At 42.2% G+C, this 24,983-nt stretch overlaps 1 protein-coding gene across 10 annotated transcripts in view; it reads right to left on the reverse strand.

Annotated features, from left to right (window-relative positions):
* The window catches only part of CTPS2 (CTP synthase 2), an 89,573-nt gene that overhangs the window by 47,183 nt on the left and 17,407 nt on the right, over positions 1–24,983 (reverse strand). For all 10 annotated transcript variants that reach the window (XR_011434625.1, XR_011434627.1, XR_011434626.1 and 7 more), the window contains 9 exons: positions 22,182–22,298; positions 21,951–22,034; positions 21,000–21,080; positions 17,987–18,138; positions 13,646–13,778; positions 11,264–11,352; positions 10,200–10,294; positions 8,113–8,175; positions 7,965–8,008 (listed from right to left, as the gene is read on the reverse strand). Coding sequence is in view for 7 of the 10 variants with exons in the window: in XM_001915970.6 (XP_001916005.1) it covers positions 7,965–8,008; positions 8,113–8,175; positions 10,200–10,294; positions 11,264–11,352; positions 13,646–13,778; positions 17,987–18,138; positions 21,000–21,080; positions 21,951–22,034; positions 22,182–22,298 (858 nt within the window). In the remaining 3 variants the exon portion in view is untranslated. The remainder of the gene's footprint in view (positions 1–7,964; positions 8,009–8,112; positions 8,176–10,199; positions 10,295–11,263; positions 11,353–13,645; positions 13,779–17,986; positions 18,139–20,999; positions 21,081–21,950; positions 22,035–22,181; positions 22,299–24,983) is intronic.

The following is a 24,983-nucleotide window of genomic DNA, read 5'->3' on the forward strand; positions in this document are numbered from 1 at the left end:
CATTGGCCTTCCTGGCCTGGTTTCCAATATTGATTTCATCTCCCACATCCAACAGGATTCACCTGAATTTCCTCTTGAATCAACCGCACCAGCATTTTGTCAGCCACAAAACTCCAATCCTCATTAGATTGTAGGCTCCACCAGGGCAAGAAGTTTTATCTGTTCTTTTACTGATGTAGCCCCAAGTCTAGATCGGGGCCTGGCACATGGGAGACGCTCAATAGCTACTTACTGAATGAATAATTCTTGACTATCCAGTCAGTAAATCTTGTTGATTCATTCCATAAAGCCGCTTTGCCAGCCAGGTCTTTCTACTGTAACTCCCACTCCCACCTGGCTCCTTAGATCACAGACGGACGCTGCTGTAATACTCAACCACATGAGACCTCCAGGAGTCTTTTCTCCCTCTCTATCTCCCATGCCAGCTGAATCTTCCTAAAGCACCCATTCTATTGGAAAGCCTTCAGTAATGAGTATGGTATTTGCATAATATGTCACAGTTAACAGGTATCAGCTTCTTGGTTCCCTATTGCCTTCAGGATTAATCTTGGCACTGACACTCAGGGACCTCCACAAATCTGCACCAATCTTGATTTCCCTCCACTTCCCTACTGGAGCCACGTTCTTCAGCCAAGCTATCTCCTATTTTATGACCAAATCCTGGACATTCCAGCCTAGCGTACGCCTCTCCTCCTTTCTATGAAATTTCCAAGCCTTTGACAATCTTCCCTTCTTACTCTAACCCACAGCATTTTTCCCTGACTCTGAATTCTTAAAGTATCTAAGGTCTACCTGCACCGTGTAATACCATGACCACTAGATCAGGTGGCTATTGACATTTAAATTAAGTATAATTAAGTAAAATCTAAAATTCAGTTCCTCGACCACACTAGCCACATTTCAAGTGCTCCGTAGTCCCATGTGGCTAGTGGCTACCACATTGGATGGCACCAATACAGAACATTCTATCATGGCAGAAAGCTCTAGATGACAGTGCTAGTAGCATTAATGAGGTCCTATTTACATACTGCCCATGTATTTCGTAATATGTTTCACCAATCTATGCCTTGTGTCTCCAACTAAACTGCAAGTATGGCTGTGGTGCAACTCATCTGTAATACGCTATATTTAGGACTGCACTTAAGTGGACTAGCTCCAAAAGCACAGTGACTTTTTTCTTTTTAATAATCTCTTTCTGCTACCATCCAGCTATTTCTACCGCAAAAAAATCTTTCAAGTGATTGAAATACCTATTCCTAAGGCATCTCCCATTGAGCTCAAGGTATAAAAGCTTTAAAATACATTAGCTTTGAAGAACTCATTTAGTCATTCATTTACTGTTAAAATTATGGACTCCCCTTGTGATTCACTAATGGGGGCTTACTCCTAGCCTCTCTGTCTCCTTTCGAAATGTAGACTCAGGTAAGGGGGAGGGCCAGGTAGAAAAGATGTCCTTGCCATTAGGCAGCAGCCATCATGCCTGGAAGAATTTTTCTTTTCCCAGATAGAAAGCAGTTACTATGGCCAACAGCCTGATATCAACTCTGAACCTATCATCCCCACAGAGACAGGATTAAGCGACTATTAGGCCCTCAGACTGGTCCATAAAAGGCTATTTTGCCTATAACATAGCTGTTTTCCTGATGGCTGCTTTTATGGGAAAAAAGTTCTTTAGCCCAAACTAAGCTCCAAATGACTTCTGTAAGGTTGTTTTGTTAGTTGGGAGATGCTTAATACAATGTTCTAAATGTAAAGCAGTCTTCAAAGTAACAAAAGTTGCCTGAAAGCTTACTCTAAGTGGCTGTCCGGGTTTTAATGCCTCTTAACTTGCTTTCCATATGAAGTTGTCAAAAAAAAAACCACGGAAGTAGAAAATATTTCAAACAGGGCTTCAACTAAAGGCAGGAAAGGGTTATGCATTAGTTATGCTTAATGCATAATAAAAATTACCCTTCACCTGAATCGACTTTTAATTATATGTGACTATTTCACAAATCCATTGCATAGATGTAAAATTAATTTTGACTTTGAAAACTCCTGGATCAAAAAGGGGTAAAAGAAGTCATATCTATGATAAATAACTAAAATTGAAATAAAATGCCGCAATCTCAAATTTCCATGTGCATCTGCTTAAAATGCTTTGAATTTCTCACTTTTTCTTACCAATACCACCATCCAAGTGTGCGTGTGTGTGCCGACATGTCTGAAGGTGGAACATGGATTCTGTTTCCAGGATGTTATATCTTATGTAAATTCAGATTTTCAAAGTTACTATTTTCAGTAAACAGAAAAGAAATGCTAAAAATTAAGCATATCCATCTACCTCAACATCGGATTGAGATCATTCTTCCTTTATATGTCTCAAAAGTCAAAAATATTGTAAATATAAAGTCTACAGTGCCATTGTTACAGAGAAAAACCACAGGCCCCAAATGGCATCACTTGGGCTAAAGACCATGAGACCAAACCTAGATTTCATACCTGACCTAATTTCAGGAATGTAATCTTAATGGACCAGTCTGGAATTTCCTGACTAGCATTAGTCAGGTATCTGCAGGATAAAACCCCTGCTGTTCTCTTCCCCTCAAAGAGACGATGTCCTGGCCCAAAATAATCCTTTCTTTTTCTTTGCTAATAACTTCCTTGCCCCACCCTCCTTCCTATAAATGCCTTTCATTTTATACAGCTCCTTGCGGTATCTCTCTACTTGCTAGATGGGATACTGCCCAATTCATGAATTGTTGAATAAAGCCAATTAGATCTTCAAATTTACTCTGTTGAATTTTGTTTTTTAACACCATGAACTATCTTCTACACAAACTGGAGAGATGTGAAGCCAAATTCAAGGTCAAGGGTGTCAGCAGCAGCCACGTGATTGATATAAAGTCAGAACGCAAGTCAGTTACAGCTGTGTTCCTGGTAAGCATCATCTAGAAGGCAAGTAAAACTACTGTGAAGCAGGCCAAAAAATCAGACTTGCTGTATAACACTAAATATTCTGAAAAATTCCAGAGACTTCTATTTCACCTTGAGGATTAAGAAGAGAAATGACACAATAAAATAAATGTTACTCACTCTCTCCTGGTACTCTCAAAAAGAGTCTACCTTCACTCAGAGAAAAATCTGTTTCTCCTTTTATGTGTATAAATGACATCTCCACTTAGATATCTGTCCTGGATGCCAGTGTCTCTACTGATTTCATAAACAACCATAAGACTAATCAGGCACACTAAAGGAGAGTCATGATGGCCCATGAAGGGGAGCAGAATTTGCCACCCCAAAATATGTCTCTCTGGTATGAAGATTACCTTGAGCTGATTTTTTTTTCTTTTTTTTTGCTGAGGAAGATTCTCCCTGAGCTAACGGCTGTGCCAATCTTCCTCTATTTTGTGCGTGGGTCACTCCCACAGTATGGCCGATGACAAGTGGTGTAGGTCCATGCCCAGGAACCAAACCCCAGCTGCCAAAGCTGAGGGCACTGAACTTAACAACTAGGCCAAGGCACCAGCCTCTTGAGCTCATTATTTTTAAGAAACAACAAATAAAAGAGAAGCTCTGAAAACCTACCCTTTTGGAAGAGACATTTACCTTTATAAGGGAAATCTATATTTGTAAGAGTGTCTCCATTTCAGTACCAGGAAGAGGAGGATGACCAAATCTGTAGAAAGTCTTATCAATGGAGAAGGTGGGACTTAAATCTGCATAACAACTTTACCCTTGTTTACTGTACTTTGCCTGATCGCCTCCCATAACTGACCCCCATCTTCTTTTATCTTTAGCTGGAGATGGTATTTAAGGTGGTGACTTAGGCCATTTTGGGGAGTCACTTAGTTTTGCTGGGTCTCTCCCATGTATACTTGAGGTATATATGTTATTAAACTCCTCTTTGTTTTTCTCCTCTTAATCTGTCTTTTATGACAGTGAAGTCTCAGACAAGAACCTAGAAGGATAGAGGGAAAATTATTTTTCCTCCCCAACACTCATGAAACAGATTTTAGCAGCAAATATACCCTAAAGGAGGCTCCTGGTTTCCAAATTATTTACTTTTTTAGCTAGGAGGGCCAGAACAGCCATTACCCACTGTAAGTCATTGTTATTTGCTCGAGTTTAAGTGATTCCCCAGCCTTCCTGGTGTTTGCTGCCTGGTGATTCTATTACCTTAGTCTTTTTCTTTAATAAGACTTCTCACCATCGTCACAAAGGCTGGCTCTTATGGCTATTTTTCTCCGACAAACTGATTGCAGGCCATAAAGATGTTCAGTAGCAATTAGGTTTTATTGTTCTCATCTCACTTAGGAGGATAGAAGCTGTCAAAATGTAAAATGCGCATATCCCCTGACTTAGCAATTCCCCTTCTAGGAATTTATCCCATAGAAGTGCGTATGCGAGGGTACAAGGACATATGTACACAGATAGTAATTTGCAGCGTGATTTAAAGTAGCATAATCATGGACACAACCTAAATATTCATCAATATGAGACTGGTTAAATAAAGAATGATGCATCCAGCAAGGCAAGCACGTGGGAGAGCCCTGTGCATTGATGTGGAGCGATCAGTACAAAAAGCAAGAGAGAATGGTGTCTCAAGCACACTAGCATATGGATTTTTACAAAAGGGAACATGTATCCATGTATGTGTGCGGGTAGGTGGGTGTACACACACACACACACACACACACACAATCTTTGGAAGAATAACAAAAGAAATGGATGAAGGTAGTTGCCTCTGGGGAAGGGCACTGAGGTGAGATGGGGGGCAGATGAGAGGCCGTTTTATACCTTTTCTGTAGGGCTTAACTTTTTTACCTTGTGTATACGTTTTAAACACACACACACACACACACACACCCCCAGTAAAGGACAGTCATCAAAGAATTAACCTTGCCAAAGCTATCTAACAGTGGCACCTACTGGTAAAGTCACTTTCTACCCCAAAGTATTATCTTAAAAAAGAAAACCTATAGTTTGCCTGGCACAGCCATTTCAGCCATTAGTCAGGAAACATGTCTATGTTAAAGCCTTATAAGGAACTCTTCACTCGAATTAGGTCTTCTGAGCATAAGACTTAAAAGTACCATCTGGCTGGGAAGCCATGGCTCATTATAGTCTGAATTGCAAGCCATAAAAAGGAGTGAAGACTCTCTATCCTTCCCCGCTATGCTCTCCACTCCAGCATGTAGTGTTAAGTGAAAAAAGCAAAGCAGGAAACATGTGCAGAGTATGCTACCATTTATCTAAGAAGGGGCGGGGGTTACAAGTAGACATTCAGGTTTACTTATACTTTTAAAATGGAAAGATAACCCATACAAAAAAAAGAATTAATGGTTGCCATAGGGAAAGAACGGAATAGGCTGGAAGGGAGAAGAACAGAACTAGATTTCTCTAAATCAGTGGTTCTCAACAGGGGCTATTCTGCCTGTGTCCTCAGGGGATGTTTGGCAATGTCTGGAGGTATTTTTAGTGTCACAACTGGGGATTGAGAGAACTGTACTACTGACATCTAGTGAACAGAGACCAAGGATGCTATTGAACATCCCACAGGGCACAGGACAGCCTCCCTACAACAAAGAACGCTCCAGCCCAAATGTCAATAGAGTAAATTATATATCTAATAAGGAACTTGTATCTAGAATACATAAAGAATTCTTACAACTTAATAATAAAAAGACAAATAACCCAATTTAAAAGTGGGCAAAGGATCTGAATAAACACTTCTCCAAAGATGATATACAAGCGGCCAATAAGCACATGAAAAGATGTTCAACATCCTTAGACATTAGGGAAATGCAAATCAAAGCCACAAGGAGCTGCAACTCCACACCCACTAGGATGGCTATAATCAAAAAGACTGACAATAACGATTGTTGAGGATGTGGAGAAACTGGAAGCCTCATACACTGCTAGTGGGAATGTAAAATGCTGCGGCCACTTTGGAAAAGAGTCTGGCAGTTCCTCAAATGGTTAAACATACAGTCACCATATGACCTATAATTCCACTCCTAGGTATACATCCAAATGAAATGAAAACATTATGTCCACACAAAAATTTATACACAAATATATACAGCAGCATATTCATAAGAGCCAAAAAGTGTAAACAATTCAAATGTCTATCAATGGATGAATGGATAAATAAAATGTAGTATGTCCATATAATGGGATATTATTTGCCAATAAAAAGAAACAAAGTACTGATAGATGCTACAACATAGACAGACCTTGACAACGTTATGCTAAGTAAAAGAAGTCAGCCACAAAAGGCCACATATTGTATGATTCCACTTATATAAACTGTCTAGAAAAACCACATCTATAGATTTCTCAAAAAATTAAAAATAGAAATCCCATATGACCCAGCTATCTCACTACTGGGTATTTATCCAAAAAACTTGAAATCAACAAGTCAAAGAGATTTATGCACCCCCCCCCATTCACTGCAGCATTATACACAATAGCCAAGACGTGGAAGCAACCCAAGTGCCCGTCAACTGATGAATGGATAAAGAAGATGTGGTATATATTTTATATATATATATATACATACACACACACACAATGGAATACTACTCAGCCATAAAAAAAGACAAAGTCACCCCATTTGCAACAAGATGAATGGACCTTAAGGGTACTATGTTAAACGAAATAAGCCAGAGAGAGAAAGACAAACACCATATGATTTCACTCATATATGGAAGATAAACAAATACATGGACAAAGAAAACATATTAGTGGTTACCAGAGGGGAAGGGGGTTGGGGGGTGGGCATAAGGGGTAAAGGGGCACATATATATGGTGACTGACAAATAATAACGTACAACTGAAATTTCACAGTTATAAATTATTATGACCTCAATAAAATAATAAAATTTTTTAAAAACCACATCTATAGAGACAGAAAACAGATTAATGGTTGCCTAGGGCTGGGAGGATAGGAGGACTGGGGATGTCAGCTGAGGGGTGTGGAGTTTCTTTCTGGGGTAATCAAAATCGTCCAAAACTGATTATGGTGATGGTGGCAGAGATCTGTGAATATGCAAAGTCATTGAGTTATACACTTTCAATGGTTACATTTTATGGTATGTGAATTATATCTCAAAAAACTGTTTTTTAAAAAGCCAATCACAATGGTGAGGTGTGTACTCCGATAGAGGTGTGTGCAAGGTACATTAGGCAACGGCAGGGAAAGAAAGGAGGCCAGGGGAGGCTTCCCAGGATGAATAGGAAGTTGTCAGTAATCAAGTTTGGTCTATTTTTTTAACTAAATTCTTCACTGGTTGTATTGAGATTCCGGGGGGGGCGTAGTGGCAGAAGGGGGACATCTCAGGTGTAGGGAACCGCAGGATACATCTATAAAACGTATTCAGATTGTCCAAACCTAACACCTCGAGTGCAGGAGGGAGGGGCAGGCCACGGGATGAATTAGCAAAGCGGCAGGTGACAAAACACGACGGACTTCACTCCTGGCCAAGAACCTTGGACTGAATATGTTACGGGAAAAGGAATCAGTGGAAGATGAGGAGCAGCGGAAGAACAGTTGTCACTTTTGTTTTAGAAAGACAGATGACCGCCAATGTGGAAACTAGACAGATGGGGGATGAGTCCAGAAACAGGACAGCCCATTTATTTATATTAGCTGTTACAAATTGTTGTCACAGTCAATTTAATCCTTTCCTAAACATTAAGCTTGAAAACGGCTGCAAAGAGAAATCAGTCCAGGATGGTGTCTTTCTTCAAGGCACAGTTGACAAGATGGACCATTTGAGAACAAAGCAGTTTGATGCAAAAATAATAATAATGATAGTAATGACAATCATAAAGTTATTATGATTTAAATATAAACATATAATTTAAAATGTCCTGATGTTGTAATGAAAAAATAATAATAAACACTCCTTATGAGTTTAGGCTAGAGCCAGAAACAAAATGACAATGACTCAAGCCAGAAAGATAAACAGGCCACTTACCATAGGAACACGGGCATTTGGCTCAAATTCTGTGGAATCGGCATCTGAAGATGAAGAAACGAGTTCAATAATTCACCAATATTGCTGAAAATATTTTAAATAATAAGAATTTTTTTAATAAAAGGTTATTAGCCAATCTCAGACTTACCTTTCAAGTTAAGGCAGTTTCTTGCAAACTCTATCACTGCTAGCTGCATCCCAAGGCAAATTCCTATTTTAAAAAGCACATATATAAGGCAAATGAACCTCTCTTGCATTGCTTCGTATTTTCTGTTCATTTGTTTGCTGTCTGTCTCCTCCATCAAGAATGCAGGCTCCGGGAGAGCAAGACTCTGCCTGTCAGGTTCGCTGCTGGACCTCTGCCCTCAGAATGCCTGTGGCAGAGGCAGGGAAGGGGTCTGGACAACCCGGAGTTGAGGCAGAAGGAATGTGAGGCTAGAAAAGGGCAGGAGAGGACAGAGCAAGGTCCAAAAGGCAAATCTGCCTCCTTCCAAACTTGTCTCTAAACCGAGGTGTACGTGTGGGCTGCAGGGCTGTCCCAGAGCACCTGATTCCTTCAGAGGATATCTAACAACACTCCAACTCAAGAGGGAGTCTCCGGGGGCTGAGACTTCACACACTCTGCTCAAGGCAGTTTCACAGCCTTATATATGGGCTTTGCCTGAGGGGAGCCTCAGGCTGGCCAGCTGGCTGGGATCTAAGCAGCGCCTAAAGGCAGGCAGTGGAGCCGGAAGTCTGTGCCAGGCTGCTAAGCCCAGAACAGCGCTATCACCTCACTGTAGGAAAAGAGCAGCAGCTGGGGAAGTTGGCACCTCCCCTGCGGGCTCAGAGGTGGTGGAGAGCAGGGAAGGGAGAAGAAAAATGGAACTGAACAGAGAGCTCAATCAGGAGGAAAAGAGACCTGTGTGGCCTCAGATCTGTTGTCGCAGGGATGCATCCTTCACCCATCTCCACATTCACCGCGGCCCACAAACTGTCTCCACTAAACAAATGCCAAGGAGCATTCCAGACACTTTTATAGATACATCCAAGGTATACAAGGGACTCAAAGGAGAGAGCAATCAATATACTGGCACGCCAGAACAATAGTCAATAAGCACGAAATAGCTGAGCGCTCTGGGGGAACTTTAGAAAGATGCATATGGCTTGGACATAAAGAGACGCTGTGTTAAAGAGAAAGCTAAAAGAGTTACAAACTATTCTATACAGTGAAAATTATCTGAAGAACACTAACCACGTTTAGACAGAAACCAAACAAGATTACTTCAAAAGAAAACAGTGGCCCAGATGAGCATAGATGGGTAAAAGAAACCAAGGTATCAAGGTACTACTCCTGGCTTCTCTTTTGAAAATGGATCCCAAGTGAAGAGTGTCTAGGAAGCTAATCAAAGAACAGGCAATGGGGAAAAGGAACAGTCTGCTGATAGTAAAAGGCACCGAAGCCTGTCCACTCCGCTCACAAACCCACCAGTACATCCAAGCACAGTGTGAAACACAGCCTCTCCCCACTCCACTTCCTGCCTGAATCCCCAACTGCAGGGCTGCTTTAGCCCATCAAGATTCCGTTTCATCTGGTTTCACTGGTCCAGAAGCCATGCTTTGCAATTTGAACAAAAGCATTAAAAAGACGCAGCTCTATCGAATTTTAACAGAGCTGTTCCTGTAATGTTGGATAGTCTTTCTGCATTATCATTTCTAGAAAGAGCACACAAATTTCAACTTAAACACTTTTTTTCTGATTAGAAAGAACATTGTGGAGTTCTGTTGAATGCTTCTCTGCTTCAAGTGGTAAAAAGACGGACTCGGGTGGGAATAGGAGAAGGTAAGGGCAGGTGTGGACAGCTACTTCTCCCAGCCTCTTGCTACACAACCAGAACAGTAGTAAGTTCTATTAGATCAACAAATTTTTCCAGTACAGGGCCAGATAGTAAAGATTTTAGGCTTTGCAGCCTGTAGGGTCTCAAACTCTGCCACTGTACTACCAAAGCAGCCATAGACAATATGTAAACAAATTGAGGTGGCTGTGTTCCCATAAAACTTTATTTACAAAAACACCACAAGCCAGGTATGTCTTGCAGGGTATAGTTTGCTGACCCCATAGCAGACTGTTTGGCGCCTGAATATTCAAATCTGAGATTACACCTTTTACGTTAACAAATCTTACCAAGTGTTACCCCAACACGTGTCAAAAAATCAAATAAACTCATAGTCAGAATCCATAAACATGAGTTTTACCCAGAAAAGGAATCTTCTTTGCCCTTGCCCAAGAAATCGCTTGGAGTTTCCCCAATGTTCCTCTGATTCCGAAGCCTCCTGGCACAAGAACACCACTGCAATCAAGATAAGATGAGGGTGAATTTGACATTATTTTTATTTTTAAAGCTCTTATTTTCAGCCAGCCATGCTTACTGATCTCAAATCCAAGACTTGTTGCCATCGCTAGAGAATATGCTTGGGGTCTACTTTCAGAATCGATTACATGATTTCACATCCTGAACTTTCTTCTTGAAATTCTCCCAATGTTATTGAAGAAGCTGGGACAACTTCTCACAACTGACCTCAATATAATATATTTTCTGATAGGTGTCTGCGGCATGTGCGCATAGTGACTGAGAAATGCAATTCGATTAAAAATGCCACTGAGAGAATTATCTGAGTAAAAATAGGTTAAGGTTCTTTTAAAAGCACTATTAAAAAAATGTTAAGATCTCTTCCATAATCAGAAAGAGTTAAACTGGTAAAATCAACCTTTGATTTCAATCACTAATTATGTAGTGGCACATGAACATTTCCTGGCTGGGAGACACTTTAGAGACCTTCTAGATAAACACTCTTATTTGAAAAGACAAGAGTTCAAGAGAAAAAGCGGGAGGGTCACGCTACCCTCACAATACAGTGCTGCCCCCAAGAGTTCTATCGGTTACTTATGAAATAAAACCTAGAATCAAATGATGTGGAAAAGAAAATAAAACCAAGAGAGAAGGTTGTCATTCTCGTACTTTAACTTTGTATATGTAAGATCTCTGCATCTTTTAGTAGCATCAACACACTTTCTCTCCAATACAGTATCCCCATCCTCCGCAAAATAAAACCATTTCCAGTGCACATGCCACTAACGTTACCATGGCACATTACAAAGTAAAGGCAGTGTGAATGTGGCACAACCACCTGCAATGGCCAGAACTAATCCAAACTACCTTTAAAAATGAACAAAAATTAGTAACTGGGGTAAATCGAATCATTATGGAAAAAGCACAATGGCATTCTCCTAACTGGTGTGGATGGTCCCCAGGACTCACTCAGCTTTGCATAGCTTCTGCCAAGCTTCATGGAATTTCACAGGGTCCTCGGTTTCAGTGGTCTGCTCCAGATCAATCGAGTCTATGTACTAAAAAACATCCAATAGATTAAAGGAACATTTAAGAAAAATAAATACTGGAAAATATTAGAGCTGTCCAGCACTATGACACAATTATTCAATAACCACTTATTATGCAAACACCGGACTGGTCACTTAGGTTAGAAAACCACGATTTCTGTCTTGTGGCTCTTACAATCTTTCAGGAAGATTACAAAACCAAATAACCAGGCATCCACACCATAGTGTGACAATGGCTACGATGGGCAAAGAAGAGAATGCTGCAGAAGTAACCAGGAGCCACACCTAACCTAGACCTGGACACGGAGGAAAGAAGGGAAGGAGCACCAGCAGGGAAGATCTCTGAGGAGGTGATGTCCAAGAAGCTCAGCCCTCGAGGAGGAGCAGAAGCAAGATGAGCATGTGTGAGCATGCTGGGAGGCAGGCAGGAAGGTGTGCAGGAGACAGAGGGAGGGGAGGAGGTGAAGGAACAGCTTGTATGAACCCTCAGAGGAAAGAGAGAAAGTGGTGTCCACTTCGGGGCCCTCCTCTACCCAGCAAGAGGAGAAGTTTCCAGTTGAAGCCACTGAAAGGTCTTAAGTAAGGGGAGAGAGAGAACAGAGAGTGATTTTCGAAGCTCACTCTGGTATAATGTGGAAAATGGAGGGAAGACTGGAAACCAGTTACAAAGTTGCTGCAATAAGCCAGGCAAGATAAACACAGCAGCAAACTGGTCTAAAAAGAATATGACAAGACCATGATTCAAATAGTACTTGGTAGAAGCTAACGTCAATAAATTCTATTAAATAAAAAAATCACACACAACAATTCCTATGTACATAACAGTCCCCATATAGCTATATTATTTTAGTATTTCTTTCATAAAAATTACTATCTGAATATATCTTAAGATACAAGATTTTAAAATTTATATTATAACAATTTTCTATTGTTTTCTTTTTTCTACAAGGGGCCGGGGACTTGGCAGAGTGGGAAGAACAGGAAGTGAAATATCCCTTGGAAAGCCAAAAACAAAAAGTGATTAGAAAAGCAAGAGGCTGCAAAGAGGTGAGAGAAAAATTGGATAGGTCCTAAGCTGGTGTGGAAGTGGAAGTTACTAAATTTCTGGTACATAGAAGTGTATCTTTTTGCTCATTGTATAAAGGTTTTATCATTTAAATCAAGATAACAAGGGCTTGCTTAAACTGTGATATATCCAGACAGAGTATCAGTAAATATAAATGTTCATATAGAGAGAGAGAAAAGTCTCAAAAGAGATGCACCAAACTGGGAATGACAGGTACAACAGAGAAGTGGGATTTCAGGGAAGAAGAATTTTCCACTTTCTGCATCTTACATTATGCTTTGCTTAAATTTTCCACACTGAGCATGTACTGCTTCTATTTTAACAAAGACAAAGAATATACCCAGGCTATCCACGATAACTCCACCTCTGCTATCCCATTATACTCATTTTAAAAAACAAATAACTACTGTTTGCCAGATATCAGTCCTCCAAGTTAGAAATAGGAATATATATATACACACATATATGTATGGCATTTTTAAAATCTGGATTCAATTCCAGTGCTAAAGGGGGGAAAAGTTCTATCATTTTCTTATTAGGCAAATACAATGTACTTAAATGAGCATGAAGTACATATGTCCCTGGATGTGCAAAGCCTAATTTCAGGATCATGCCTTAAACCTGTATGCAGAAAAAAAGCTAACATGGCAGGCCTGATCGCTGTCCTTGGAAAGGCCTGCTTACAAGGTTGGCCCTTGGCTGGCATCTGGGAACTTGGATTTGGGGAGGGCTCCCACCATTCCCAGAGCTGGTAAGAGTGGTTCACTGTGCCTACAGTGTTTGTAGAACCTACATGATTTATCCTGAACACCTGCTTTCCTTCTGAGAGTCTGGAATTCTGGTACTCGGTAGGCAGGGGGTGTCTATGTGGCCAACCCCCAATAAAAACCTTGGGCACTGAGTCTCTAATGAGCTTTCCTGGGAGACAGCACTTGACACATGTTGTTATAGCTCATTGCTGGGAGAATTAAGCTCAACCTGTGTGACTCCACTGGGGGAGGACTCTGGAAGCTTGTGCCCGGTTTCCCCCATACTTCATTCTTTGCTCATTTTGCTCAGTATTCTTTCACTGTAATACATCTTAGCCATAAATCCAACTACATGCTGAGTCCTGTGAGTCCTCCTGGCGAATCATCAATTCTGGAAGTGTCTTGTGGAGCCTTCAACACAACCTGCCTCTCTGAACCACGAGATAGCAGAGTGAATGACTGAAATATGCAAAAGACCAGGGCTCACCATCAGATTCAGTTTGTGGTTGATGGCCAAGGCTGAGTGTTCCAGGGCTTTGAACACGGAGGCGTAGCAGTCCCTGAGCTTGGTGTATTTGCCAACCAGGGCTATGGAGCATGTTTTCTGTAACCTTTCATATCTGGGGAGGAAGACAAGCTTAAAGGTTATATGCACGCAACGTAACATCACAAACACTATGACAGCCACTGTTCTTATCCCAAGGCACTTTTTAAAACCTTAGGAGCAGACTAGCCTCAAACTTGATATACTTAACTCAACTCCCTACCCACCCCCAAAGAATGAATATCTGTATGCCAACAGATTTCAAAATCATAAGAAATCCCAACGTTGGCTTGCATAAGCAGGCACAGATATAAATCCAAGGAGAGTACATCAGAGAAAAAGGTAAAAGCATTACAAATAAAAAATAAAAAAGCTGTTCCCATCTCATAAACATGAGCTGTCCTTAAATTCATTTATAAGGTGACATTGCATAAGAAAAAGCATTCTGAGAGTCAATAGGAAACATTCCAATATTAACTTTGTAAGGTGACATTATATAAGAAGATGTATTCAACGTGTCTGCATTAAAAATTGTTACATTCCCAGCTGGCCCGTGAAAGGCAGGTTATTCACGGTATGTCTGAAGAATGATGCTAAGGGAACTGTTTAAAATATTACAAGCCATTTAGATCACTTTTATGAGAAAATTCCATTCTACATAAGACGCTCAATCACATTCTACCATTAGAGAGACAATCTTTACTGTTGCTTTTGTCAGGAAATCTCTTCAAAGAACATGAAAAATGTCTGGTCTGATACTAAGTATGTGGAAATGTGATCTCGGGGCTGAAGATGTTTTAGGGCTTTGAAGCAAACCCTTCCCCAAACACCTTAGAACAAAAATGTTACCGTGATGAGGAATATTTCTCTTTCATATCAACACCTGTGAAGAATGCAAGAGAAACGTGGCTGCAAACAGGCTGGGAGGAAAAAAATGCACAAGAAGCTGAGAAGTCAAAACTGACAGTAAAGGTGACTTTCCAGGAAAGTGACTAAAGACCTGAGAGAAGGCTGCTGACTTTAACTTGCTACTTAATTTTATGTTGCTATGGAGATTGCGTGGCTGCCTGTGTTTCACCCCAGCACTACATAAAGGACGCAGGTAACAAAGCAAGTTGGTAGCGAGCCAAGATTCCAAGACGACAGCAGAGGTCAGTGCTTCCTGTCCCGGTGTCTGGCGTGTGGGAACTGGCAATCACAACCACATTTGAGCACAGCAGCTGGGCTGAACCCTCACATCCAATTTCACTCCCCCGTTGATGAAGGGACATCAGCTCTGCTCCCGGGAAGGAAGCAGGACTGGAGTCAACACCGCCAGTTCCTTCTTCCACTCACTCATGTCTGGTCTTCCCAGGGGAGGAGGAGTCACTCATCAGCTGGGTGGGACAGGTGAGTTCACCGAGTCACATGGACCAGAGAAGAGAGCTGCCATCTAGGAAGATATCCTGAGCCCACTCCCCTCGTGCTCTCTCCCTCTTGGACCTGCAGGCTAGGCTCACGGAGCACTGCCCAGACCAGCCAAGCATCTCTCTTGGGCGTTCCATTCAGCCATCAACTGGGTGTGAGGCAGACCACTGACAACGCTGTGAGCTGCTGGTGGGAGGCAGATGAGGAGTCTGCTTTGCATACTCATCCCCCTACAGGCAGGTCCCCCAAGAGGCAGGGTTGTCCCCACTTTGGCCTCAGGTCTCAGGCAAGCTCTCCCATGCAGCTTAACCAGGGACCCCTGGCCTCTGAACAGCACTGGACCTCCAGGATCAAGGCTGCCCTTTGACCTCTGTTTGCCTCCCTTGTATCTCACCACAGGCTGTACTGAGGGGACAGGGCCTAAAGAATGGACACTCCAGACCACCATTACCAATGAACCAACATTACAGCCAACATGACACAGAGGGACTGATGTTCAATACTCCCTTTGTTTGAAGACTGCGGTGAGCTGAATAGTGGTACCCCCAAAAATATATGTCCCCCAGAACCTATGAATGTGAGCATATCTAGAAAAAGGGTCTTTGTGGATGCAATTAAATTAAGGATCTTGGGATAAGATCATCCTGGATTAAAATGGGCCCTAAATCTAAAGACAAGCATCCTTATAAAAGAAGAGAAGGAAAGAATACACAGAGAAGGCCGTGAGATAACAGAGGCAGAGACTGGAGTCATGCAGCCACAAGCCAAGGAACACCAAGGATGGCCAGCAGCCTTCAGAAGCTAGGAGAGACGCATGGCGTTAGCGGTTTCTCCCTCAGAGCCTCCAGAAGGAACCAACCCTGCTGATGCCTTGATTTTGCACTTCTGACCTCGACCACTGTGAGAGAACAAATTTCTGTTGCTTTAAGCCATCCATTTGAGGCGATACGTTACGGTAGCCACAGGAAACTAATATGAAGACCAAACACTGGCTTTAAAAAGCACAGAAGCATAGAGTACAATTTAGAACGACTTCCAATAAAAAGAGTCAAAATATTAAAATTTCTAGTGCTTAAAGAGGGTCAGCCCTACCAAGTGACTACTTCCTTAAGCAGTGTGGAGGGCGGGGGCTTGACTGTATCTCCAGGTCTTAGAGTACCTAAGGTCAGAAACTGTACTTTGTTCCTGATTCTACTTACCCTAGAAATTCTAAAACACTGTGCAAATTTTTAAGTGAAAGGATAAGAGAACTTCAATCTACTAGTCATCTACCAAAGGTCAGCAATTTTGTCCCATCAAATCATTTTAATTATTGTAACCGACATCAGTGACCCATACTTAGTGCCTGATGTGATGTTAAGGCCTTATGTGTTTTCTCTCATAATTGCCGTAACGTGGGCACTAGTACCCCCCTGTTATATATGGATGGGAGAACAAGCCCAGAGAGGTTAAGTAATCTGCCCAAATTCACACAGCTAGTAAGAGGGAGAGCTGGGGTCTGAAGCCACGTTGCCTGAGGCCTGAGCTTCCGGCATTTTTTATTGAGATATAATTGATGTATAACATTATATTAGTTTCAAGTGTACAACATAATGATTCGATATATGTATATATTACAAAATAATGACCACAATAAGTCTAGTTAACATCCATCACTGCTCAATGTTACAATTTTTTTAAAGATTCTATTTTTCTTTTTTCTCCCCAAAGCCCCCCGGTACATAGTTGTATATTTTTAGTTGTGGGTCCTTCTAGTTGTGGCATGTGGGATGCCGCCTCAGCGTGGCTTGATGAGCAGTGCCATGTCCGTGCCCAGGATCCAAACTGGTGAAACCCTGGGCCACCAAAGCAGAGTACGCAAACTTTACCACTCGGCCACAGGGCCGGCCCCAATTTTTTTTTTTCTTGTGATGAGGACTTTTAAGATCTACTCCTTAGCAACACCAGAGCCCACCTTTGTAACTGCCGCCCCTCCTGCCTCTATCTAAGCCGCACCAGAAGCCGGGCAGCCAGGCCTTTATGGACTCCCACCTCATCTACATTTAGTAAAAGAAAACAGATGATGGGGATTTAATCTGCATATGACTTCAAATTAGACAAACCTTGCTAAAATTAATATGATTGTCTTAAAGTTAAAACCTATCAGGGGTTTTTATAACAATGCTGATAGTTAATAACTGCAGGATGGAACGACAATGATAAGAGCCAAAACTTCCCATCCAAGAGGATTTTCTTGGGAAATGTTAGCCAAATCTTAAAAAACAACCAAAACAGTTGGGGCCGACCCCGTGGCCGAGTGGTTAAGTTCGTGTGCTCTGCTTCCGCGGCCCAGGGTTTCGCAGGTTCGGATCCTGGGTGCGGATATGGCACCACTCATTAGGCCATGCTGAGGTGGCGTCCCACATAGCACAACTAGAAGGACTCACAACTAAAATATACAACTATGTACTGGGGGGATTGGGGGAGAAAAAGAAAAAAAAAAGAAGATTGGAAACAGTTGTTAGCTCAGGTGCCAATCTTTAGGAAAAAAAACAAAGCAAAACAGAACAAAAGAAAACCTTCATTCAAAATATTCAGAAACTAAGAAATAAACTAATAAATAAATCAAAAAGCTCCCAGAATTTAAAAAAGAAATCATCTGGAATCTAAATTCCTTCAATTCACCTTGGTTTAAGCAGAGCAAAATCAGAGCCCCAGAAATCTTCAAAAAATACAGCAAAACACTCTACCAATGTGCTAAAGCATTAGATATATTCAGACCAAAACACACACATACAGAAAGCTGAATGCTAAATAGGTACTCTTTAAGGTACATCTCAGTCCTACCCCCAAACCCAAGAATTATTAAAGATTACATTAGTAATTCCTTTCACGTACCTGTCAGCCATATTTCTCCACTTGAAAAGCAAATGACTTGCAGAATCACCAATGGGCAGATCCAATCTCTCTTTAAAATATTTAACAATGCCTTGTTCCTCCAAAAGCACAGGCACTCGGTATGTGGAAGAAACATCATGGATACATATGACCTGATAAATGATGATAAAACACCATATTTAAGTGGAATGACTCAAATATGCCACAAGAATGAATTCAAGGATGAGGCAAAACTCAAGAGAGACTGCCCATTTATTTATACCGAGAGAAGAAAACCAAGAACCCAGCAACTTTAATAAGAGTCAAAATTAACACAAAGTTAGTTTGATCCAATTATAAAACTCTTTGAACTCATTATTCTACCTCCGGAACCATGGATGTTGTGGTAGAATAGAAAATATTATACATATGGTCTTTGTTCCCAGTTCCTGGCACAGAGCTTCAAAATCCTTTCAAATTTCCTAAGTGACAGGGGTCTCTTTGTTATGCTAATTAGGTGACTCAGGGTAGCCCCTAGATGGCTTCAGGATGAGAACTGGTCACCAGAAAAACCAACCAAGTCATTAGAGGGCTGGAGCTGTCAGCCACCTGACCTCTGGGGAGGGGATGGGAACTAGAGATTGAGTTCAATCATGGGACCAATGATTTGCTCAATCATACCTACATAATGAAACCCCAATAAAAACTCTGGACATTGAGACTCAAGGGAACATCCTGGTTGGTGAATATACAGACATGCCAGGAGGGTGGTGAACCCTGACTCCACACGGACAAAAGCTCTTGCATTGGGGACTCTCCTAGACCTTGCCCTATGTATCTCTTCATCTGGCTGTTCATTTGCACCCTTTATAATAAAACTAATCATAAATACAGTGCTTTCCTGAGTTCTGTGAGTCATTCCAGAGAATTATCAAAACTGAGAGGGTTATGGGAAACCCCAAATTTGTACTCAGCCAAGAAGAAGTGTGGGTGGCTTGGGGACACTGGAAACTCGTGGCTGGTATCTGAAGTGGGAGGCAGTCCTGTAAAGGACTAAGCCCTTAAACCTGTGGAGTCTGACACTCACTCCAGGTAGTTAGTGTCCAAGCTGAATCGCAGGACTCCCAGCTGGTGTCAGAGAATTGGTGTTGAAACACGCGTGCCTTATTTGTTGATATCTAAGACACATGGCCCAGGGCACCATCTTCTAAGTCTAGGTTAAAGGAGTAGCATTGAATACACACGTCTTGTCTTCTAAGTGTGGGTATGCAGTTTGCTTATTCATTCATTTGGTGTTGCTGCTGCTGCTGGAGTTGCTTTTGTCTGCTCCTTTCATTTGGGTAAATTTACAAGCACACATTGAACATGGTCAAGTTAATTACACCTGTGAGAGGAGACCAGCTCCTTGAAATGCCAGGTGGTGTGGTTGTTTTTCACACTTATTCTAACGAGCTTTCACCACCCTCTCAAGTACATGTAAGGGGCTACTGGCAGGCATTTAAGGATCTGCCACATCCTAAATAAATGTTCTGCCAACTCTATGTGTTCAGTCTTCCCAAATCCATAGCTATCCAACCAGGGGTTCCTAAGCCATTTGGACAAAGCCAACTTGCCACTTAAGACTATCGTGTCTCACTTGTGCATTCGCCAATGCAATTCAAAGTGCTGAGATGTCACTGAATTGAGGCTTCATCCCAATTACTAATTCAAACGAAATCTCTGGACAGTCACAACTCCCATAGTGGAAGGCATGGAGTATGAAGCTATTTACTTATTTATCCTCCAGGCCAGAGAGATATTTTTTTCAAATAGCATGGTAACGGACCACATCCACAGAGACACCTCTGACCCTCCATCCCCCCCTCAGCAATCCAGAGGAGAGGAGCTCTAAACGCAAGTTCACTAGGAACTAAGAAATGGGAGCACTGCCTCAGACAAGAAAAAACGATGGGCTGAAAAATGGCTAATCAACTAGCCTGTGGACTGATGGGATAGAGCATTCTTCAGAATCTATAGTTATATAGAAAATAGACTCCACGTGGTCAAAAGTTTGGACTATCTCTTCTGTTCTCAGAGCTCTAAGCAACCCAACTCTAAAAGATGTATCCTTCTATTCCGGAAACTGGGTTATAGTTGTTTAATACCCACAACGAAGTAGTATTTACGAATAGGAAGGGTACAAAAAAACAACCGAACAAACTCAAAATGGCTTGATGACATACAAATACAGGAGAGTCCTTTAAACCTGCCATCATATTTTTCAAAGTGGTTCAGCCTTGCGCACTGACCTGAAGCATTGGGCAGGAGGGAGATGCAGAAATCCCATTAGATGGCTTTTAGGCTTCTGAGAACCCAGAGCTAAACTAAAGAAAACAAAAGGTTTCTGGGGAACCTCACCCTTTTCCTGCACACCATTCATACCACTTTTTAAACTATAGCCAACTCCGATCCCTTGCACCTGAGCCTTATTGCAAACAAGAGACAGAGATAAGAGAATGAAAGAAAAAGGAAAAGCTGGCTCTCAGATGCCCAGGTGGAAAGTCCTGCAGGACAGAGGACCTGAGCCCAAATCACAGTGCAGTTTCTGTAACGATGAATTGAACTGAGGCACTGATGTAATCAGAAGTGACAGTGTGAATGTCGATGTACTGTGTGGTCTGGGGCGAGTTAAGCTGTAACACGTACAAAGGAGAAATCGCAGTGAAAGCAGTAAGTGTCCTGGAAAGACAAGATAAAAAGACAATAAGCAGGCTTCATATGGTTCTCTCTCTAGAGACTTGACTGTAAGTTAAAAAGCCCACCCGGTTTTATACCTATAACTTAAAGAGTGATTATGCAAAGAAACATGCAATCAATCTGAGGAATCAGGAGTCTCCAGATCGTTCACTGAAGGGCAAGTGAGCCATGGTTGGATATGAATCTCCCAAAGCTTTCATAAACGCCATGAAAAGTAATATGATAATTTAAGAGATACAAAACGTTGGCATCAGCAGAAGTGCCTGCAAGGCAATAAAATCTAAAGAGCAGCACTAACCTGTTCAGGGTTCACGTGACAAAACATAGAAATCTTTTCCTTCACAGCCATTTCGATGGGCGTTGAACTTCGGCAGACAATCTGTCAAAGTCAGTTAGGCACAGGTCAGCAAACGGGAACCAGGCTATTGACGCCACCACTCGTTCTCAGGAGGACCCTATATTAATTTCTTTTTGCTACAAGAGACTTGACCAAGTATGTGCCTGTTCCTTCCGGGCGTTCCACTGGACGATTAGAAATGAGGATGAGCACTAATATAAATAAAATCAAACTCAACTCAAATCGACCAGTAAGAACTCGAAATGTCAAGGTGCCTCTCGTGAATAGAATCAAAGCTCACAAATGTTACTCCTCTAAAAATACAAGATCAGAGCAAGATCAAGGGTTGGCAAAGTTTATCTCTAAAGGGCCAGATGGTAAAAAGTTTAGGTTTTGCAGGTCATGCAGTCACTGTCCTGACCACTCAACTTCACCGTTGCAGTGCCGAGGCAGCCATAGAGAAATGTAAACAATAGATGTTCCAATAAAACTTTATTTGCAGGCAGCAGGCCTGCAGGCCCTTATTTGCCAACCCTGACTTAGACTACTGGGGATAATCGGATTCTCTGCTATAAATGAGAGCAGTGACAGCCCATCTTGGCAGGGTCACAGGGAAATCTCCAGGGTCCCACCTCACTCTAAAGGACCCAGGGACTATACAAATGACAGGACATTGCACTTGGCCAGGTGTCAATGTGGCCAATCAAATGAGGGCCTGGAGAAGAACAGATAGCCATTTAGAAATGTGAGGAGCGACACTGGAGGATGAGAGAATAAGCCTTCCCTGGCTCCCAGATACAAAAAGCTCAGTGCCCTAGGAAGCATTTGAGAGCAAGAAAGGACTTAGATGATGTTATAGATTAAAAAACGGAGGTCCTACTCCAAGCAACTTACCCACTCTCCTTAACTCACCAGATCTGGAGACAGGCCTAAGCCCCTCAGCGCACGGACACTGTTTTGTGTGGGTTTGGTTTTTTGTTCTCCAGTAGCACTGGGCTGGAAAGCAACGGGTCACTGTCAGTACACTGCACATCTAGCGTTTCTGGAGAATGAATGGCTCCCTAGTTTAAAATGTGGAATAAATAGAAAATCATGGGAAGACTTACAGAAGTTGCTGTCCACATACCTATCTGGAAAGCTCACCTGTGGGACAAGGCTAACATGGATATTACAGAAATTCTCTCTTTTTGCTTTAAACTGGAATTGTCTGAACGCTTCCACAAATGGCATTCCTTCAATGTCTCCAATGGTGCCACCCAGCTGAGAATGGAAAAAAAAAGACACAAGTGATCTTCCACAGTACACAGACGAACAGAAAAATTCTTAATAAACTAAGCATAAGAACTGAAGTCTGACGGTTGCACAAGAAGTTTGTAAATATACTAAAAATCCCTGAATTGTACACTTAAAGCAGGTGAAATTTATGATATATAAACCTCACTAAAGCTGTTAAGAATGAACAAGAAAAGCACTGTACGTTTAAGAGGGAGATGAAACAAAGAGAAGAGAAAATGGAGACTAGAAAGTAAAATATGAAGAAATGGACGGAGTATTACATAGCCAGGAAAACTGCTAAGAGAGTAAGCAGAGTGCTAAGAAGGGAGGAGAAAGCAAGGTCAAGGAGAACTTTAAGAATGATCTGATTCCCATGTTTATAAGATCAATCAGCTTGTTGTGTAGAGATAGGGAGTAAGTTAAGTAAATATATCATGCTGTCATTGATTCACTTGGATTTTACAGACTAGTAAATCCCCCCCCAAAAATGGGGGATCATTATAAGGCTGTCAACCTTTCATCTGACCAAGATTGAAAATATTTAAAAAAAAAAAAAAAGGAAGGCTTTAAGAAAAGAGAAGGGAATTCATAAGCAGATAGATCCAGAATGTACACCACAGAGGAGTGAGATCAGCCAGTTTCTACCAGTGGTCCTGCTGGAAGGTAGAATTCGAATCTAGTGACACTAGGAGAATGGTGAGAGCCACCTGGCTCCGCCTGGTGAGAAATAGTGAGCATTCTCTCTCTCTGCGTGAACACACATACACACACCTGCGTGCATCTGAACTGTCTCCTCACAACGGCGGTACTACTGGAATTAAATCACTACTATTTAAACATGTAGCTTTCTGAAACAAGTAGTACCAAAAGCCCTCGAGAATATTCCTGACAGTGTAATCCTTCGATAAATGTTAACTTAATTTACAGTGTGCTTCCAATAAAGTTACTCAAGCATTTTACTTTCGACTATGATAAAATTCACCTTAACCCATTCCTCTTCACCATATTTAAATCCTTAAAGATTATCACACGGATTTTAAAATTAATTCTCTAGCATTTGAGCAACTACTATACGCTCAACATGATAAATGCGATATTGGGAAGAATTTAAGATAATGCGCTGCTAAGGAGCTCAGAATTTAGCAAGGAAAATAGGGCACAGCTAAAGGACAGTAATCAAGAGGAAAAGGTAGGGGCTGGCCCCGTGGCCGAGTGGTTAAGTTCGCGTGCTCCGCTGCAGGCGGCCCAGTGTTTCGTCAGTTCGAATCCTGGGCGCAGACATGGCACTGCTCATCAAACCACGTTGAGGCAGCGTCCCACATGCCACAACTAGAAGGACCCACAACGAAGAATATACAACTATGTACCAGGGGGCTTTGGGGAGAAAAAGGAAAAAATAAAATCTTTAAAAAAAAAAACGAGGAAAAGGTAAGCACCAAGTGGAATGATCTGGGTGTGGTGGAGGAAGACATCGTGGTGGGCCCTGTCCCAGAATTCACCATCTTCTGTGGCTTCAGCTACCTAACCGGGTCCGAAATCTACTTTGAACCCTGGCCTCTCTTTCCAGTGTGATTGGGCTTTGGAGCCAACTCATCCTTGAAACCTTGGATGGCTCAACAATTACTCAAACGTACCATGTCCCAAACTAAACTCCTGGTCCCCCCACCCCTGGGCCTGTTTCTCCAGAGGCTTCCTCATCTCAGCAAATAGCATCTCTTCCCACTAACTGGTTCATGCTGGAGGCCTGCAAATCATCCTCGAGCCTTCCTTTTCCTCACTCAACCCAGTCCAGTGGGTCACACCTCCGAAACCTCTTGCAAATCTCTCCACCGCTCTCTATCTCCACTGCTACCACTCTAGACACTCAAGCCAGCACCGTCTTTTGCTGGGATTACTGCAATAATCTAAACCAGGGGGTGGCAAACTATGGCCTGCTGCCTGTTTTCATATATAAAGTTTTACTGGCACACAGCTATGACCACAGATTGCCTGTGGCTGCTCTCATACTACAATGGCAGAGTTGAGCAGTTGTGACAGGGGATCTCTGACCCACAAAGCTAAACATATTTACTCTCTGGCCCTCTACAGAAAAAGTTTGCTGACCCCAATCTAAATGGCCTCCCAGCTTCCACCTCTGCTGCTCTACAACCAAACTATTTGTCACCCACCAGCAGAGTGACATTATAAAAACTCAGAGTACGTCTCTCCAGTGCTCAGACCTGTCAGTGGCTCACTGCTTCACTAGAAATAAAATCAAAACTCCTTTATGCAGCCAACAAAAGGCCCTACATGATCTGGTCTTTGCACAGCTCCCTAATCTCAATCTCATGCCCCCACCTCCGCCTTTCCGCCCCTCTACTCCCACACCCCCCACCTCCCGCTCTCTGTGCTTCAGCCCCACTGGACTTTCAGGTCCTCGGGTGGGCCACACTCTTCCTTCGTGCCCCTTAAGCCCTCCTACCCTCCTTCTTCATCTACATCTATCTCCTCTTTACCCTTCAGCCTGGGAGCTGTGTCCCCCTCAGAAAGCCCAAGCTTGACCACCTACCGAAAGCAGTCTCGCTCCCGCTGCTCACTATCACAGCATCCCGTCTGGACCCTGCCTGGTAACTTAGCACAGGTGCCATCATTTTACTGGAGTCTTTGTTTCCTGTCTCTCTACCCTACCCA

Source organism: Equus caballus, chromosome X (assembly GCF_041296265.1).
Source record: "Equus caballus isolate H_3958 breed thoroughbred chromosome X, TB-T2T, whole genome shotgun sequence".
NCBI lineage: Eukaryota > Metazoa > Chordata > Mammalia > Perissodactyla > Equidae > Equus > Equus caballus.